Source organism: Vulpes lagopus, chromosome 18, assembly GCF_018345385.1.
Source record: "Vulpes lagopus strain Blue_001 chromosome 18, ASM1834538v1, whole genome shotgun sequence".
Taxonomy (NCBI): Eukaryota; Metazoa; Chordata; class Mammalia; order Carnivora; family Canidae; genus Vulpes; species Vulpes lagopus.
This window is the reverse complement of record NC_054841.1, coordinates 27461714-27482195: the sequence shown is the minus strand read 5'-3', so window position 1 is coordinate 27482195 and position 20482 is coordinate 27461714. Positions and strand designations below refer to the sequence as shown.

General features: G+C 39.2%; 1 protein-coding gene across 1 annotated transcript in view; it reads left to right on the top strand.

The window, feature by feature from the left end:
• Positions 1-20482, top strand: part of CSNK2A1 (casein kinase 2 alpha 1) — a 55856-nt gene that overhangs the window by 16048 nt on the left and 19326 nt on the right. The window contains exons 2-5 of the mRNA XM_041732666.1: positions 10464-10673; positions 12982-13093; positions 18826-18927; positions 19440-19490. Of these exons, the coding sequence (XP_041588600.1) occupies positions 10573-10673; positions 12982-13093; positions 18826-18927; positions 19440-19490 (366 nt within the window). The 5' untranslated portion in view covers positions 10464-10572. The remainder of the gene's footprint in view (positions 1-10463; positions 10674-12981; positions 13094-18825; positions 18928-19439; positions 19491-20482) is intronic.

Genomic DNA, 20482 nt, shown 5'->3' with positions numbered 1-20482 from the left:
TTTATGGTGTGTGAGGTGTAGGGTGAACTTCTGTGATTTTGCATATGGATGTTCAAATGTTCCAAAACTTTTTACAGAAAAGATTACCCTTTCTCCATTGAACTGCCTTTTGTACCATTGTCAAAAATCAGTAGGCCAGATGTGTACAGGCATTTTATTCTGTCTATTCCCTGTTCTGTTCCATTGATCTGTGGGGTTTTTTTGATCTGTGTTTTATCCCTTTGCCAATACCATACTGCTTTAATAACTTTAGCTTTGTAATAAGTAACAAAATTAGTGATTCCGCTAGCTTTATTTTTCTTTTTCAAAACTGTTTTGGTTATTCTAATTCATTTTTTGGATTTTTAAAAAAATCTAGTCTGACAGTCTTTATCTTTACCTGGATAATTTATTTCATTTATATTAAACATAATCAGTCATATTTCACTTAAACCTTTCTCTCACTGTTCCTTAGCAGTTCTGGAGTTTTTTCTTTTTCTCCTTTTTTTGGGTTCTTTTTTATCATTCCATTTTCCCCCCTTTCTAGTTTTGAAATCCATGGCATAGGGACGCCTGGGTGGCACAGTGGTTAAGCGTCTGCCTTCAGGCCAGGCCGTGATCCTGGAGACCAGGGATCGAGTCCCGCCTTGGGCTCCATACATGGAGCCTGCTTCTCCCTGTGTCTCTGCCTCTCTCTCTGTGTCTCTCATGAATAAATAAATAAAATATTTAAAAAAAATGAAATCCATGGTATATTTGTTCTGTAAGGAGATATCATCATAGGTACTATAACTTGGAGCCATAATTTACCAAAGTCTAATCTATTTTTTTATCTTTTTTTAAAGATAGATTTATTTATTTATTTATTTATTTATTTATTTATTTATTTATTTATTTATGAGAGAGAGAGAGAGAGAGAGAGAGGCAGAGACACAGGAGGAAGGAGAAGCAGGCTCCATGCCGGGAGCCTGACACAGGACTTGATCCTGGCGGGAGCTAAACTGTTGAGCCACCCAGGGATTCCCCAAAATCTAATTTAATAATTAATGTTTGCTTGAACTTTTCCATACTTTTTTTTCCTTCTCTTTTCTCTTTCAACACAAACCTTCCAAATGAGATTATTGTTCTTTATCTTCTTTATTTAGAGGTATTTCCTGGATATAGAATTCTAATTTGATAGAATTTTTTTTCCTTAGCACACTGCAGGTATTAAACTGTTTTCAAGCTTCATTGTTGCTTTTGGAAAATCAGCTGTTCCCATATTGCTTCTTTGTTGTTGTTGTTGTCGTTTTTAAGATTTTATTTATTTATTCATGAGAGACAGAGAGGCAGAGACACAGGCAGAGGGAGAAGCAGGCTCCATGCAGGGAGCCTGATGTGGGCCTCGATCCAGGCACTCCAGGATCACATCCTGGGCCAAAGGCAGGCACCAAACCGCTGAGCCACCCAGGGATCCCCATATTGCTTCTTTGAGTGTAGTCTGAATTCTCTGCTTTGGTTTCCTGCTGTTTATTATTCTATGTTTAGTTGTGGGTTTCTTTTATCTTTGGAATTTGTTGGCTTCTGGAATGTGGTTGTGTCTGATTACTTCTGGGAAATTTTCAGCTATTACACCTCTTTCAAATATTTCCTTTACTCTGTCCCATTTTCTCATTTTCTTGTAGTCCTGATCAAAAGTATATCAAACCATTTCACAGTTTCTTTTTAAAAGTTTTGTTTTGGGATGCCTGGGTGGCTCAGTGTTTGAGCATTTGCCTTTGGCTCAGGTCGTGACCCCGGGGTTCTGGGATGAAGTTCCACATTGGGCTCCCTGCTTCTCCCTCTGCCTGTCTCTGCCTCTCTCTCTTTGTGTCTCTCATGAATAAATAAATAAAATTTAAAAATAAATAAATAAAAGTTCTGTTTTGGGGACACCTGGGTGGTTCAGTGGTTGAGCCTTTAACTTTGGCTCAGAGTGTGATCCCGAGGTCCTGGGATCTAGCCCCACATCCGGCTCCCTGCTCAGTGGGAGCTTCTCCCTCTGCCCTTCCCCCTCCCCCTGCTTGTGCGCTCTTTCTCTCTCTTTGCCAAAGAAATAAAATCTTTAAATTAAAAAAGAGTTTTAGTTCTTTTCACTTTTTGAAATCTGCAGTATCCTGTTCCCTGCATATATTCTAAAGCTTATCTCTTATTTCTATAAGCATATTCAGCATGGTTGTTTTGAGTTTGTGTTTTGATAAGATCAGGGGCCTATAGGACTTTTCTGCCAGTTCTTACTCTTGTAGTCTTTTCCTTCAGTGTCGTTATCTTTGATCACAGGCTGCATATTGTATTTGAAAAATTATTTGTAGGAATTGTTTGAAGCCCATAATAGCAATGTACTTTTTTTTTGCACAGAGAGCTTAATCATGTCAGGTATCTGGACATTGCAGGTCCAGGGATCACCTTAAAACAAGCTTCATACATGATACTCTCTCCATAGGGATATAATTCTTTCCTGGATCTTTCATGTCCCATTCACTTTCATCTAAGGTTGTAACCATCTGAAGTCAGTTTATTACGAAGGTCTCCTTTTTAGACTCCTCTCATTGTGAGAGCCCTGTGCTTTGATTTGTCAGGACAAAATGCTAATTTTCAAGGATCAACAAAGACCCTTTGGGCTTCCTTACTTGGTTGCTTCTCTGGGTTCTCATTTTTTCTTCACTGTAGGCTATAAATGTTTATCTGTTTTATTTATTTAAGAGAGAAAATGAGAATGTGTATGTGTGTGAGAGAGACTGTTATGCATGTTAGTCCATTCTCTTAAAGCTGTTCTCAGTGGAAAGATTGACCTAAATAATGTAGCCAGCCGTTACTGAAAACAGGAAAATTACCTGCAAAAATCTTTTTTTCTTACTTTGAAAACTGAGACTCTCTAGTTATATTTCATGGATCTACACCCCCTAGCTCTTTGCCCTTTCTAGGCATTTTGCTGTGTGACCTCTGTGGTAGAACATAATTGTATTAGTGGAGAAAGGAAGAGGATGAGATCTGAATTGCAATGGTTAAGAGTTAATTTTTTTTAAGGCACATGGAAACTGTTGAATAGAGTACTAGTATTCTCCAAATCAGTTATAAAAGGGTTGTTGATCTGATGTACTTACAGGGAATGAAAAGGTGTGCCAGCCTTTGGTTATTTTAGGGTATAATGTTTGTTACAGGTCTTTACAATTCTTATTTAAAATCTTGTGCTTTACAATTTCTTGTTTTACTGTTTTTCATCTGAATAGTTCCTATGCATCCTTCAAAACTAAGCTTAATGTCCCCCCCCCCCCCCCCCCCCCCCGCAGCTTTCCCCAAACGTTTCAGGTACTCCATTAATATTTACTGAATGAATGATAATGGGTAGGTGACTTAAATCCCCTTCAGTGCCTGCAGAGCACCCTGACTTAATTCCTTCAAGCACTGATCACTGGATATTGTGATGGTCTATTTTCTTTGTCAAGGGCATAGATGGTTTCTCTTTATTCTCCAGGGCCTAAGGAAAGCATCCCTTCCTGGCAATTGGCACTCATTTCCTGGTACATAGTAATTGTTTAATAAATGCTTACTGAGTGAACATTCTGCTCTTGATTTGAAAGGAAGAATGATGAATTAAGGGCAACTATGAACACATGAAACAAATAATGCAGGTAGTATTAACTGCTGCTTTTTTGTGTTCATTTGGCCTTCTGGGCAATGCCACTATGAAAGAGGAAAAGGTAGGGTGCCTGGCTGGCTCAGTCTCTGGAGCATGTGACTCTTGGGGGTCGAGCCCCATGTTGAGTATAGAGATTATTTAAAAATAAAAAAATCTTTAAATGAAAAAGGGGAAAGAGCAAATTTCTATAATTTGTCTTTGCTTCTATAAGGTGCAGGTATATAGTTCTGTTCTCCCTGAGTTTATTGTACAAATCCTGTTTTTCTTGCCAGTTTATGCTGCCTGATTGCTAGGAAGAATTCATTCTCTGCGGCAGTGCTGAGAAGGTGTTATTTTCCTTATACAACTGCCTTTCCTCTGAACAAGCAGTCTTAAATCATGTGGTTAGTGCAGAGTAAGCACATTCCTCATTCTTTACATAGAAATCTTTCTTTCCTCTGTCTGGATGATTGTGAGAGCTTGTTCATTCACTATGGTTGATCTAGGGATAGGAGTGTGTGTGTGTGTTTAAGATGGAGACTCTAATAAACATTAGAGTTAAAAGAACTAATAAAATTGTATTAACATTTAAAAGCAGGGATCCCTGGGTGGCGCAGTGGTTTAGCGCCTGCCTTTGGCCCAGGGCGCGATCCTGGAGACCCGGGTCCCACGTCGGGCTCCCGGTGCATGGAGCCTGCTTCTCTCTCTGCCTCTCTCTCTCTCTCTCTCTCTCTCTCTCTCTGACTATCATTTAAAAAAAAAAAAAACATTTAAAAGCAGACTTAACTTTTTAAATTTAAAATTCCAGAATAATCTTCTCCAGTTCCACTAGGGAATTCATCTATATAAACACACTTTGGCACAGTCTATATAGTTCACTGGCCCAAATCCAGCATGTAACCTGATTTTGTAAATGAAGTGTTACTGAAACATTAAAAAAAAAATACATTGGCATAAATGATTAATCAGACATGCAGTTTTCTGGTATTGGACCATTTACTAAACCTCTAATTTTCTATTCAGTTGCCAGGTCGAAAAACAAATAGGGAGTAGAAGAGATTAGAGGGAAAGATGGATTCGTTGAGGAGGGCAAGAGGAGTTTTTATTGCAATTTATTATTTCTGTATTCCATTTATATTGATAAACATTTTGGCAGATAAACATATTTTAGCAGATATGATTTTGGTAATACACATTTTAACCTTATTGTTGTGTATATATTTTTTAAGATTTTATTTATTTATTCATGAGAGACACAGAGGGAGTGAGAGGCTGAGACAGAAGCAGGCTCCCTGCTGGGAGCTCGATGTGGGACTTGATTCAGTGACCCCTGGATCATGCTCTGAGCCAAAAGCAGAGAGAGGCTCAACCACTGAGCCACCCAGGCATCCCTAACCTTATGATTAGATGGATTTTTCATTTCCTTGTATTTTATTAAAGAATAGGACAAACAGAGCAGAGCCATATGGCTTTGATTGTAGGTGTGGTCTGACTTTAGTAGGGAAAATTTTGTTTTGTTTTGTTTTTTTGGGAAAATTTTGTTAACAAGAAAACTTTTCAGTTGATTAATTGGCTTCTGTTAGGCTAAGCATTAAAGAAACAAAATATAGCCATGTCTTCAGAGACAGACTGAAGGCTTTTTAGGTAGAAGTAGTCCTATGAAATCATTAACCAATAAAGTTACACCTCATTTTATGCAAGTACATGAGAACAGTAAGGATGAAGTTAGATCATTTAAAATGGAAATTATTGGGAAAGTTCATATTTTTCCATAAGTCAGATTTTCTCATGATATGCTTGTATTGTGTACACTAGATAGGAGAATTGACCTTCAGGATATTTAGGACTCAGACACTTGCCCCAGCTTCTATTTTATTTTTTAAAGATTTTATTTATTTATTCATGAGAGAGACACACAGAGAGAGAGGCAGAGACCTAGGCAGAGGGAGAAGCAGGCTCTATGCAGGGAGCCCAATGTGGGACTTGATCCCGGAACTCGGGGATCACGCCCTGAGCTGAAGGCCGACACTCAACTGCTGAGCCACCCAGGCATCCCTGCCCCAGCTTCTAAACAAGCTGTGTGTAAAAATTGCTAAAATTAAGTTTCTCCAGTATTCTGTTTTAATTCTTGTGGGGAGAAAAAGACAAATATTAAGTGTGGCCCTGTTATTTAACAGAGGAAGCTATAATTCTAGGAGAGAACACGTATGCCAAGGGAACAGCTACTCCAGAGCCCTTGAGTTGGTCTTCCCATTCCCCTAGCATACCAGATGGACACAATTTAGCTTTTGGAGGCAGACTTCAAGTTCATTTCATTTTTTGAAAATAAGCCAATCTTGATTTAATCATTAAGTAATATTTAGTGAACATTTTATAAGATGTAGAGCCTTGAACTGTAAAGTCAAAAGGCATATCAGACCTGAATCTTGACCTCAGAGAGCTAAGTGTCTAATAAGGAAATTAAGATTTGAAGACTATACTATATGAAATTCAAAGTAGTAAGTTCTATAGGAATGAAAGGACTTGAATTTTTAGGCCAGCCACCTTGGCTTTGAATCCCAAATCTCTCCTGGATATTCATTGCCCTAACTACTGAACTTATTTAGGCTGTTTTCTTTTTTTTTTTAAGATTTTATTTATTTACTCATGAGAGACAGAGAGAGAGAGGCAAAGACACAGGCAGAGGGAGAAGCAGGCTCCATGCAGGGAGCCCAACGTGGGACTCAATCCCAGGTCTCCAGGATCATGCCCTGGGCTGAAGGCAGCGCTAAACTGCTGAGCCACCGGAGCTGCCCTTTAGGCTGTTTTCTTACTTGTAGATAAGGGATAGAAATGTCTGCCTCATAGAATTGCTGGGAGGGTTAGATATTTAAAGCTGAGAGACTCTTTTAGCTCCAGACTTAACAATATCTGGTTGCTTATTCAGTATCCTTTTTAATATCTCATCTATTTTAGTATAAATCCAAAACCTGACCTGTGAGCTCTCTTCCAGAATGTTTTCTGTCTCCATGAATGGTATCAAAAAGTCTTTCTAGAGGCACCTGCGTGGTTCCATGGCTTAAGTGTTTTGACTCTTGATTTTGGCCTAAGTCATGATCTCAGAGTTGTGGGATTGAGCCCTGGATCAGGCCCTGCCCTCAGCAGGGAGTCTGCTTCTCTCCTCCCTCTACTCCTCCACCCCACCTTTTTCATGTTCTCTCTCTCTAAAATACATTTTTAAAAACATCTCTAGCCAGAAATCTGAAAGTCACCTCCCACTTCTAACCCCATTATCCAGTCTACCCAGAGCTATTGATTTTATACCATAAATTTTCTTCCTCAGATTTGTGCACTGCTCTCCATTGCTAGCACCATAGGTCAAGCTTTCATCATTGCTCTTGCATAAGCTACTGTTAACAGCTTTCTTTCTCCCTAAATCTGTTCCTCTGCTTGTCCCACACCCAGCCAAAGTGAACTTTTCAAAATGTACATATGGGTCACTTTTCTGCTTAAAACTCCTCAGTGAGTATCCATTATCCTTAGTCTTGCAGATAAAACCTTAAAGGCATGTTTGTCTCACCTTTGTTCTGACTTTTATTCCCAAGGTCTGTCATAGTTCATTTTTATAGATGTTCATATATTTAAGAGATGGACAAAGGAAGGAATATATGAAAGAACCAACCAATTATTGAGAAATTTAGGCCATCCTTTTCTTTCATGTCAGGCTGTACACATTTACAGAGGTGGTAAGTGAAATACTCTTTCTGAATAAAATAATGTTTACCTTTGATGACTTACCTTTCCTCCTTTGACATCCCTCCTTTATCCCCAGCCTATCACTCTCCCCCATCCTTCTTTGCACCATTGTATTTATCTGAGGCTACTGAGGTACAGTTCAAGAACTCTCAAATTTCTTCTCCTGGTATAGTTATTAATGAAGGCCAACCATTTGAAATTCATATGAACAACTCTTCCTATAAACACATTATTTGGTATGCATGATAGTAAAGTGAAGCACCTCTTTGGGTGCTGCAAAACCGCTAGTAGTCTTCCCAATGGAGAATCATTGTCCACCAGTTCATAAATTAGGTCCCAGCTGATGAGGCACAAAACTGCAAGGGTCAGTCACAAATAGTTGGAAATCTCAGGAGTTTCATTAGTGAATAGTCTTGCTCTGCTCTTCACAGAGAATGCCAAGGCCTTAAGAAAGCATAGGAACACTGGATGATACGACTGATAGGTACATGAACTAGTAAATGGGAGTTGGGGAATGTTTTCCGTGTGACTCAGGTGATTTCCAGGAAAAAATGAAGTCTTGGGCAGCCCGGGTGCCTCAGCAGTTTAGCACCACCTTCAACCCAGGGTGTGATCCTGGAGACCCGGGATCGAGTCCCACGTTGGGCTCCCTGCATGGAGCCTGCTTCTCCCTGTGCCTGTGTCTCTGCCTGTGCGTGTGCGTGTGTGTGTGTGTGTGTGTGTTTGTGTGTGTGATGAATAAATAAAAATCTTTTTTAAAAAAATGAAGTCTTGTTTTGTAATGTCACGTCCACCCATGATTTGGCCCTCCAAGGTGGGGAGTTAGCTATAGTTCCTATTATTTTTGTATGTATGTATGTATTTATTTATAAAGATTTTATTTACTCATGAGAGAGACAGAGAGAGAGGCAGAGACATAGGCAGAGGGAGAAGCAGGCTCCTCACAGGGAGCCCAATGCAGGACCGGATCCCAGACCCTGGGATCACACTCTGAGCTGAAGGCAGATGCTCAACCTCTGAGCCGCTCAGGTGTCCCTATTTTGTATTTATTTAAAGAAAATATGGTTAAATTGGTAAATTTTATGTATTACTACACTTTTTATAAATAGCATGTTTTGAAAAAATAAGAGTGGTACAAAGAACTTCTGCATCCCCTTTGCTCAGATTCACCTATTGTATTTTTTTCCTAAGATTTCATTAATTTGAGAGAGCAGGAGCTGGGGGAGGGAGAAGCAAACTCCCTCCCCACTAAGCAGGGATCCCAATATGGGGCTTGATTCCAGGACTCCTGAGATTATGACCTGAGCAGACACTTAACCAGCTAAGTCACCCAAGTGCCCCTACCTATTGTGACGTTTTATATTTTTACCCCATTTGTTTTATCAGGTGAATGTACACTTTTGTACATCTAATCTACCATCTAAATGTTTTGTCATTTCATCTGATAGTTTTGTGTGTTTGGTTTTTTTGCTTTGGTTTTTGGGTTTTTTGTTTTTTAAAGGGGATAGGTTTTTGTTTTTAAAGATTTCATTTCAGAGACACAACGTGTGCACATGCATTGGGGGGTGGGGGCAGGGGGAGAGGGAGGAGCAGAGCAGGGATCCCAACCTGGGGCTCAATCTCAGGACCCTGAGATCATGACCTGAGCTGAATGAAGGCAGACTCTTAACCCACTGAGCCACCCAGACACCCCTAAAGAGATAAAAATTTATTGGATACACTGCAAGGGAATGGCAGGCAGGAGAGAAGAGGCTATCTGCCATGGGGTAGTAGGTTTTGATAGTATGATTTTTTTGTATCATTTAACCCACTCCAGTGCGGGATACAGTCTAGGTATAGGACAATATGTATAGTCCCGTCTCTTCTAACTTTCCTTTTATGTTTTATAATATTGACATTTTTGAGTTCAATGTATACCCCCCTTTTTTATTGAAGCATCCTCGTTTTCTGTTTGTCCAATGTTTCCTTATAATTAAGTTGAGGTTACACAGTCTGGGCCAGAAAACTGAATAGGTGATTTGTTTTCAGGTTAGGAAATCTGGAGACTCAATACTTTTTTTTTTTTTAAGATTTTATTTATTTATTCATGAGAGAGAGAGAGAGAGAGAAAGGCATAATAGGCAGAGAAGCAGGCTCCTCAAGGGGAGCCCAACGTGGGACTCAGTCCCAGGACTCCAGGACCATGCCTGAGCCAAAGGCAGATGCTCAACCACAGAGCCACCCAGGCTTCCTTGAGACTCAGTAAAACTTTAATTAAATGCAGAGTAAAGGGAATCAGCAAATGCTGTAGGAATCGCTGAAAGGGGATAAAGAGACTGGAATGGTCTGGGAAGACATCACAGTTTACCTATTAGATAGACTTAGTTTACCAATTTGGTAGAAAGCATGTTTCTAAAATTTCAACACTTTCCCTTCTGTGTCAAATTTCATATTAGTTCAGGCAAATGTATTACTGTCTTCTACCAGTTTTTATTAAGCTTGCTCCTGTATTAAATCAAGAGGAAATTATTTGTTTTTAAATATAATGAAATTGTGTCTTTCAAATGGTAATTAAGGACCTGCTGATTATTGTACAAGGTTCTCCAAATGATTTAGATCAGTATAAAAAATATTAAACTTTGATATATGAGAGAACATGTCTTTATTCCCTTCCTGCTTTCATCAACCGTAAGAATCCGTTCAATTATTTGTACCCCCGGCTTTGCCACTATTCTGGAGCCTTTAAACCTTGCTACTTGAGTTATATAGAAAGCTTTTCTTGCCAGTAATTTCTGTGGATTGTATAAATGGTAGTAATGTTGAGTCTATCCTTGATGCCATTTTTCCTTTCCAGGCAATCTTATAAAAAACATCCAGACTTTAGATAAGGAGGTAACAAGCTACTTTGCAGAATAGGATTAGAGCTAGTTTAATTTTAAGTATGTTTCTTGGGTTTTTTATTATTATTTTCTTTCCAAGTTATAGGAAACATTGTGGTTAACACAGTTGGGATCTACTTATTGGTTAACAGGTAGAAGAGCCAGAGGTATATTTGAAGCCGTTGTTATAATTTTTTTCTTCCCATATGTTTTTAAAAATAATTCCATGGCCTTTATGCATTTTGTGTTTGCAGTTTAAAGAAAACAGGTCTGAAACAAAGTCTTACCCCCAACTGCTTCTGAACACCGTGACCACCAGATCTCCAAACATCAAGTCCACCTTCGTTCGCCAACCTGTCTGACATGTCGGGACCCGTGCCAAGCAGGGCCAGAGTTTACACAGATGTTAATACGCACAGACCCCGAGAGTACTGGGATTATGAGTCACACGTGGTGGAGTGGGGGTAATTGTTTCCTTTTACTTTACTGTCCTTGCTCAAAGGGCTGACTCTTGTGGATTTGTTGAGTAATTTGTGTCATAAATCCTTCCTGGCTGTGCATTTATAATCCTCAAGATTAAGACCTGATTTATTAAAAAAAAAAAAAAAGACCTGATTTATGTTTTCTTCTGCTGTGAAGAAGCAAGGTATTGCTTTGGCAAATTAACAGCTCTGATGGGCTTATCATTTAAAAACTATTTCCATCTCTTATTCTTTCCTTGGACTTATATATATTCTGGATAAAAGACTGGTAAAGAGTTACTGTCAGCTTATCTCAACATCTCAACTAAGGGCTTTGCAGTTTGGTGAGAATTAATAATTGAGAGACTTGAAAAACACCCAACTCTTACATAAAGTATTTTTGAGGTCAGAGAATGTTGTCCCATGATACTGAAGGATAAAACGGCTCTCTAGAAAGATGTCCTCTTTCTGATAGAAGCAAAATTAAACCCTTATCAACATTTGCCCTGATCATTAGGCTAGCTATGTGTAGCATGGAATTCCACCCAAATTTCATTTTGAACAGTTGCAGTCTACCTGAATAGCTGTGTTTGCTGCTCATTCTCTGTGCATTCTCTTTTGGATGTTTGCATCTCTTGTCCCAGCATGCGTATATTTAATTGATCAGGTTGTACTTATTGTGATAAAAGCATTTTGACATCAAATGCAAAAGAAAGCATTATGAAAATGCATAAAGCTACAGTTCCCATATGTTACATTTTATATCTCTTCACACATGATATACATAACTTGTAAGTGGTTAAAGGTAGTCTTCAAAATTGGCATAAGGGTGTAGTGTAATGCTGATGGCGCCATGATGTTTAACAGTAAGTACATTACGTCTGCACAGAGAAGCACAGTGTGCTTCAAAGATTCATCAAGAACCAGCAATGCAGTATCAATAAATGTCATTATTGATAATCTAACAATTCCCTCCATATAACAAGCTTTAGATTCTAGGAATACCTGTGTTTTGTTAAGAAAATTTCAACCAGGGATCCCTGGGTGGCGCAGCGGTTTGGCGCCTGCCTTTGGCCCAGGGCGCGATCCTGGAGACCCGGGATCGAATCCCACATCGGGCTCCCGGTGCATGGAGCCTGCTTCTCCCTCTGCCTGTGTCTCTGCCTCTCTCTCTCTCTCTCACTGTGTGCCTATCATAAATAAATAAAAATTAAAAAAAAAAAAACAAAAAAAAAACAAAAAAAAAAAAAGAAAATTTCAACCATTCTCTTCAAGTTGAGTGCTTTACACTTAGTTCTGCTTAAATAACATTAACCACCCTTTCAAGGTTTTGGCATGGTGCTATTATTTGCTTGCTTGCATTTGTTTTCTGAGCCCATCCCACAGGAGACTTGAACCAAAACGAAGAGCTTCCTTGCCCTAGATCTGCCTTAATACATTGTCCATTGTCCTTAGTACCTTTTGCCTTGTCTGTTCATTCCCTTTCTTTTTAGCTGCTTGAGGAAAATGGATGGCTAGTTTGTTACTTGGATTTTCATTGTCTCCAGCAAGAGTAGATAGAATTTAGGCTTTATTAAATGGACCATGTTTGTCATTCTTTAAAGCAAAGTCATGTAAGGTATAATTAGAGGCAGGGAAAAAATGTTGGCATTTCCCCTATTTTTTTTACCTCTGATCTTGCAAGTGGTCAAGGAATATGGGCAAAAGTAAGGAAGGGACCCCTAACTATGGTTTATGATATGTGATGTGATTTGTAAACTCCATTACATGGACTATTCTCAGGGCTTGCCTTAGAGGACAAGTGTGAGGTCAAGCTTATATGTTTGAAAGCCACTTAACTGCAGAAAGGCCCATTAAAAATCAGCTACTTCCAAAGTGTGGCTGAATTGAAATATTCTTACAACACGTATTGACTTCTCCTAGGTGTCAACACTGGGCCAGGCACAAGAGGACAGGAATATATAAAAATTATTATCCAGGGGAAAGTTATCTGTTTTTGGACACAAACACACACAACAAACCCTAGTATAAGCTAACTATGTGTGGTATGCCAGTAGAAATGAAAATAATTTGGGATTTGACAGAATAATTAAAAGGCTTAAGTTTCTCTAATTCTAGGATTTGGAATATACATTTTTAATTAATGACCCAGTTTTTAAAATACAAAGAAACCAATTTGGGTATTATTTGAAATACCTTTTATTTCTTTTACTCCTCCTGATAGTAGAGTTTTTAAAGTTAATTAGTGCCTTATAGTTTGAACTTTTTGAACTTTTGAAATCATTGTGACTTTGACTCTTTTTGTTCACAGTAATCAAGATGACTACCAGCTGGTTCGAAAATTAGGCCGGGGTAAATACAGTGAAGTATTTGAAGCCATCAACATCACAAATAATGAAAAAGTTGTTGTTAAAATTCTCAAGGTGAGTATAAGAAGAGAAAGATTATCATTTCAGAGGTATTTGGAATTTAGATTTTTTTTTTTAAGTAATCGTACTTAAAATTTTTTTTTTTTAATACCTTTTTTTTCAAGTAGCATTTGAAAGGGTTTTTGGAGTGCTTTAACACTTTTATTTATTGTCTGGTGAAGTGGATAGAAGAGTTTCTCTTTATTTGACAGATAGGAAACTGAAGCAAGAGAAGTGATTTGATTCAAGCCATATAGCTAGATTGTGGAGGAAGAAGGGAGTAAAGGTTCGATCTTCTCTCTCCTAGGTCTTACCTAATACTGATTGCCTAGATTTTTAGTTATAATCCATCCTTTTGTTTTCGAGAAATTGTTACCTCTTCTGTGTAAGGATGAGGAGTCAGAAATGCAGACCTTTAAGTGGCAGGCTGGTGCCATCCATGCAGTCAGTACTCATGATTCGGGAATGTGAGTGATGGGTACTTCTGCTTGTGCTCTAGCTCTAGCTGATAATTGTTTTGCAGTAGTGCAATTTTAGTATTACTTGATATTCTTTTGCAAAAAGAAAGTAGAAATTTGGGATCCCTGGGTGGCGCAGCGGTTTAGCGCCTGCCTTTGTCCCCGGGCGCGATCCTGGAGACCCGGGATCGAATCCCACGTCGGGCTCCCGGTGCATGGAGCCTGCTTCTCCCTCTGCCCGTGTCTCTGCCTCTCTCTGTCTCTCTCTGTGTGACTATCATAAATAAATAAAAATTAAAAAAAAAAAGAAAGTAGAAATTTATATATATATACACATAATACATAAATATATATAGTTGAATGTTGGCTCAAGATTGTTGAATTTATTTATTTTAAAATATACGTAATATTTATTATGTATTTATTTGACAGAGAATGAGAGCAAGCACGAGCAAGGGGAGGGGCAGAGGGAGAAGCAGACTGTTGAGCAGGAAGCCTGATGTGAAGCTCAATCCCGACTGAGCCATTGAGGCATCCCAGCTCAAGAGTTTTTTTATTTATTTATTTTTTTAAAGATTTTTTATTTATTTATTAGAGACACAGAGAGAGACACAGGCAGAGGAAGAAGAAGGCTCCTTGCAGGGAGCCTGACACGGGACTCAATCCCGGGTCTCCAGGATCACGCCCTGGGCTGAAGGCAGTGCTAAACCGCTGAGTCACCAGGGCTGCCCTCAAGAGTTTCTTTAAAAGCTCTACAGGCCAGGTTTGGCCAATGGGCTACCAATATGCAACTTCTAAGTTAGTTATAACTGTACTCTGCACTATCATATGTTAGGAACTTAGCATATAATTCCTTGCCATCGGAACGTATACATATTTGACACTGATAAGCAGAGGTTCCCAGGCTTTCTCAATTTATAGCCACCCATATTGTCTCAGTAACTTTTAAGTAGTTATGTCCAGATAACAAAGTGTTTTGACATGGGTGCCATTTAAAATGTTATATACAAGGATGTCTGGGTGGCTCAGCAGTGAGCATCTGCCTTTGGCTCAGGGTGTGATCCTGGTCCAGGAATTGAATCCTGCATCGGGCTCCCTGAGAGGAGCCTGCTTCTCCCTCTATGTCTCTGTCTCTCTTTGTGTGTCTCTTGTGAGTCTGTGTGTCTGTGTGTTTATTGTGAATAAATAAAACTTAAATAAACAAACATAAAATGTTATATATTAGAGATTTAAAAAATATGTAATACTTTTATCCTTATATAACCATAATTGATTAGTATTGGGATATGTAACCTGTCGATCACTGCACAGCTTCTCAAATGTTGGCATAAATTGGACACCAATAGCTTCATTTCCTTTTCAACTTTTTTTTTTTTTTTTTTATTCATGATAGTCACAGAGAGAGAGGCAGAGACACAGGCAGAGGGAGAAGCAGGCTCCATGCAGGGAGCCCGACGCGGGACTCGATCCCGGGGTCTCCAGGATCACACCCTGGGTGAAAGGCAGGCGCTAAACCGCTGCGCCACCCAGGGATCCCCAACTTTTTTTTTTTTTTTTAAGATTTTATTTATTTATTCACAAGAGACACACACAGAGAGAGAGGCAGAGACACAGGCAGAAGGAGAAGCAGGCTCCCTGGGCCGAAGGCAGGCTTTAAACTGCTGAGCCACCCAGGGATCCCTCCTTTTCAACATTGATTTTTGTATAGTGTTTGCTTTTTATCATAGCAACGACTGAAAACCCAGCTTCACAAAAATGTAGTGCAATCTAATGTTGAAACTATGAGCTACCTCAAGCTAATAGTATGCTCTGTTTCTGGTGGATATCGGGTGTTGATTGGTATTTCCTTCAAAAATTGAAAATTTCATAGAGCGTCTATGAACTTGCTGAGGTGCCATGGCACACCTTTTGGGAACCAGAAAGTTTAAGTATTGATATTTGTGTTACCACATGTAGAGGATGCTAGGTGGCTTAGTGGTTGAGCATCTGCCTTTGGCTCGGGTAGTGATGCCAGGGTCCTGGGATCGAGTTCCGCATCAGGCTCCCCAGAGGGAGCCTGCTTCCCCCTCTGCCTAGGTCTCTGCCTCTCATGAATAAATAAGTAAGTATTAAAAAGAAAAAAGAATTAGGCTGGAAATCAGAACATGTGGATTCTAATTCAAACTCTAAAAGTAATTAACCTTAACAGTCCTTTTAACCAATCTAAGGTGTTCGTTTATCTGTACAAATGAGATAATCCTGCTTTCCCTGACTTTCTCAGAGTTGATGTGAGGATCAAATAAATTATATATAGAAATGTACTTTGGAGGCTGAAATTCTGTTTAACTGTAGGATATTTATATGGAAAAGGATATGATAAAGTAACAGGTTATTTTATTTTAAAGATTTTATTTGAGAGAGAGAGAGAGCATGAGTAGGAAGGAGAGGGAGAAGCAATCTTCTCGCTGAGCAGGGAGCCCGATGCAGGGCTTAATCCCAGGACCCTGAGATCATGACCTGAGCCAAAGACAGACACTTAACCAACTGAGCCACCCATGCACTCCTAAAGTGATAGGTTATCTAGAGTCATAAAAAAGGTTTCACAGTTCAGAAGAAGGTGGTAGTTAGGAAAAGCTCCCAGGAGCTATTTTCAGGCCCTGAATGGAAGGAGGATTTGAGTAGGTGTAGGTGGAAGTGGAGAAGGGGGAGGTATGATTTAGAATGCACAAGATAAGGAAATAGGAAGAAACGAGTGAAATGTTTCATGTGGAAGATACTGAGTGATCATACTTGGGAGGTGAGCTTGGAAAGGGAGATTAAATTGGTGGTCACCTGGAAAAGATCATCTCTGCATTTCCTTCCAGTCTTAAAAGTTAATGTATATCTCTTCAAGGTTATTGGGAGTTATTGATGGTTTTGAGTTAAGGACTGACAAGATTGTTTTCAGCTCAGTCTTTTCCTAATTGTAATGTATATTTTACTGTAATTATATAGATGATTATAAGTATAGATGAAATCCATTCATAAAAACTTTAAATTTTTTAATTTCTCCCACCTATTTAAGACAGAATAGTTGCATTGATCATATTAAATTTAAGTCACTTGCCTAGTCTATCACAAACCGGTTTGTAAGTTTATAGATTTTAAGGATTCTATAAAAAAAATTTTTTTTTACTTAAACCGGCAGTTGAGAAATAGTGATTTAGTAGAAATCGGGATAGACTGATGGTTAGTTCCCGGAGGGTAGAAAGATCTCCCAGATGTTCCAGCAGATCACAGAGATCTGATAGTTGAAGCGAAAAGAGAAAACTTCTGATCAGCCTGCTTCGCAGTAAGTGTACTGAGTTCTAATAGCAAGGCTAAGAGTTGTGAATTGAATTAGATGTGGACTGTGGTAGTCTCTATTAGCACCAGTTTCCATTTATTGTCCACTTTCAACTAGCCTCCATTTTAACTTGGGTATTTATGTTACAACAGTTCTTCAAAGCAAGCTTAAATTCAGAAACATATAAGTGCTTTTCCCAAAACTGCATAGCTACAAAGCCAGATTTTGAAGATGGTCTGTATCCAAGACCTGCTTGCTTGTGTTCTGTACCAGGTGCTTAGGACTTAAGGAAAGGTTAAAAGATTTTGCGGTATGGTTTGGTAGTTCCTTGACCTGGATTATCAACCTAGGAAGTATCTAAGAATAGCTGTCTAGCTCTATTCTCAAGATTCTGATTCAGCAATTCTAGGTGGGACCTGGGAATCTGTATGTTTAAAAATCAAGGTGACTGTTGATCATGAGGTTTAGTAGCCACTTATCTTTTAGATGAAGAGATGATACATACTTACAGCAATTTCTAAGAATCACATGCAGTGTATCAGTAGTCTAAGGTGACTGACACCCTAGGAAAGACCTGCATAGTCTAGGGTAGCAGACATGGGCCATGTGTGGCTATAAGGTTTGGGATATATTTTGTTAAACATACTAATTTTGTGTGTTTCTTTTCACTTTTTTATTTTTAAAGATTTTATTTATTTATTCATGAGAGACACAGAGAGCGAGCAAGGCAGAGACACAGGCAGAGGGAGAAGCAGGCTCCATGCAGGGAGCCTGATATGGGACTTGATCCCAGGACTCCAAGATCATGCCCTGGGCCAAAGGCAGGCGCTAAACTGCTGAGCCACCCAGGGATCTCCATCTTTTCACTTTTTTAATGTGGTTACTAGATCATTTAAAATACACACGTGGCTTGCATTGCATTTCTTTTGGACCAACACTATTTTAGATTATTTAGAAGGAAGGCTTTGTGGAGGAGATAGAGTTGGACCAAAGCCTTCCTCAGAAGAATGAAAAGGATTTCTGTATGAGAAGAGATGTAGAAATAATGGTTGTGGACAAAGGAACATGGAAGATCTACTCATGGGACTCTGTAGAGTGGTCTTTTTTAAATGGAGGATAGGGTTCACTTATAGAAATATTGGTGATGAAACTAGACAGATATTATGGATTATGTCCCAACCGATTCAGAATATATATATTCTTGTTGATTATTTTTACCCATAATGAAAGCCTTAGAGAACTTAATTTGCCCATTGGCACAGAGCCAGCAGGTAATAAATGTGCAATTCATGTTAGGCAGTCTGACTTCAAGGCCACATTTAACCCATAAAGTTATACTGCACAAAGATGGTTTGGGTATCCCTGCTGTTGGTCCTGACTTCTTTCCCCTCTGTAGGGTGGGGACTTTTTTTGATTTTTCTAGATTTTATTATTATCTTTTAGAGGTGGGGAGAGAGAGTGTATACACAGAGGAGAGGGAGATAATCCTAACAGACTGCAGTGAACACAGAACCTGAGGCAGGGTTCAATCTCCCAACTAAGATCATGACCCGAGCCAAAACCAAGTATTGGACGTTTAACCAATTGAGCCACCTAGGCTCCCCTAGGGTGTTTAGAGGAAGGAATGGAAAGAGCTCATGCTTTATCCTAATTGACAAAGAGATGTTTACAAGATATGTCTCAGTATTACCATACACATTCCTAGTTTTTGTATAGTTTTAAAAAGTTAATATACTAAGATTAACAACTGGAATTAAATGCTGGTTCTGCAGAGGTCTGGTGTTTGGGATGAAAGTCTTTTTTTTCTTTCAATTCAACATTTGCTAAGTACCTACAGAATACCTGGCACAGGGCTAGGAGAAGGGGTTCAGAGATGAGACTGACACATATCCTTCTTTCAAAGAACTCCTAAGTAAGCCATTTATGAATTATACTACATATTGAAATACTTGGAAATCATTTCACTAATACTTTTACCCTTTTAGCCAGTAAAGAAGAAGAAAATCAAGCGTGAAATAAAGATTTTGGAGAATTTACGAGGCGGTCCCAATATCATCACACTGGCAGACATTGTAAAAGACCCTGTGGTGAGTATAGTAGGCGCTGGCAAGGCCCACTAGGGCTGAGGTGGTGTTTGACCCATAGCACAACTGGCCTCTATTTTCCCCCCTCTATCGTTAAGTCCTGCTTTAAAAGTGCTTAATCAGTTATACCATTTAACTAGCTTGGGTCTTTCTTTCGAAGAGACCTCCACCCACAGACTATTTCTTATTCTTCTAGGCTAAGAGACTGATAGCACTGGAAACTGAAATGTGTTAATCCATTTTGCAAACTCAGGTCCGATGCCGATGGGCGATGGGCGCATTGTCGGGCTGCCTAGAGCCTGGTGAGACTTCAGCTCCATGTCTTCTGTTTGAAATCCATCCCAAAAATGACCTAAGTGTGGTGGTGATCAGAGTGGGGAGGGCATGTAGCAGTAGAGGGTTTCCTACTACTGAGGCGAGGACTACTAAATTCACCACGTAGTATCTGCAAACATTGCGCCCACTAAAGCTGCCAGGGCTGTTGCTAATGTGTGTTTTCTTTTTCTTTCCCCTAGTCACGAACCCCTGCCTTGGTTTTTGAACACGTAAACAACACAGACTTCAAGGTATAATATATAACCAACCATTTCAAGGTGTTGGGGTTTTAGACCACATAGAAAGCCTCTTAGTGATGTTACCGTTAGAAGAGCTTCCTTCTAACTTAATTAAAAAGAGCTTTTCATACTTACAGTGCTAAGTTTTCAGGTAGAGAAACTGCTGTACAAGCGGTGTCTGCTTTTAACATCTTGGTAGTTTGCTCTTTCATTCATTTGGGGCTCCTTAATTACCAATACATTTACTTTTCACCATGTTTACCATTCATTTGACAGATTATACAGATGTCAAACTTAATAAAAGGCCACAACACATGTTTAGTCAGGCTCTGGCTGTAAGGCATTTCACTTTAAAACAACTATATTCAAGAAGGAATGTATTGTGTATGTACAAGCAAGGACTGCTTATTCCTTGGGATTCCTCAGAAACTCTGGGCTATAGATCTTAAAAAGAAGGGGGTGGGGGGAGATGCAAAAGGGTAGTATAAATTCTGGTATAATACAGACCTCTACAACAACAGATCTCTGACTTCCACCCCATTCAGTGGCCTGCTTATTTGAAACATTCTCAATTCCAGTATAGCAGAGGAATGTGGGCACTCTCTTGGTTTACAAGCTGTAAAGGTATTTGACTTGGCCTTTGTACCAGTCTAGGATTAAGAACGTTATGTATCAATAAATGGGTGAATCCTGTGAATCACTTGCTGAGAGGAGGAAAAAGGGAAAAAACTGTTTTAGAATCAGAATGATAACTTCAAGGAAAACTGTCATAGGCTCTCACTAAACATTTAACAATATGTAGATATTTAAAGATCTGCAACTTTTTGGAACCTGGAAAGGATACATGATAGTCATTTGGAGTTAACTTTCAAATTGGGACAGGAATAGTTCTGTTAAATTGACAGATTTGTCAGCAAGCCATCTTGCATACCCACTAGTGACCCACAGTGCTTATAATGTAAGCCAAAGATGGGTTAATACCTTACTGAGGCCAAAATGCCTTG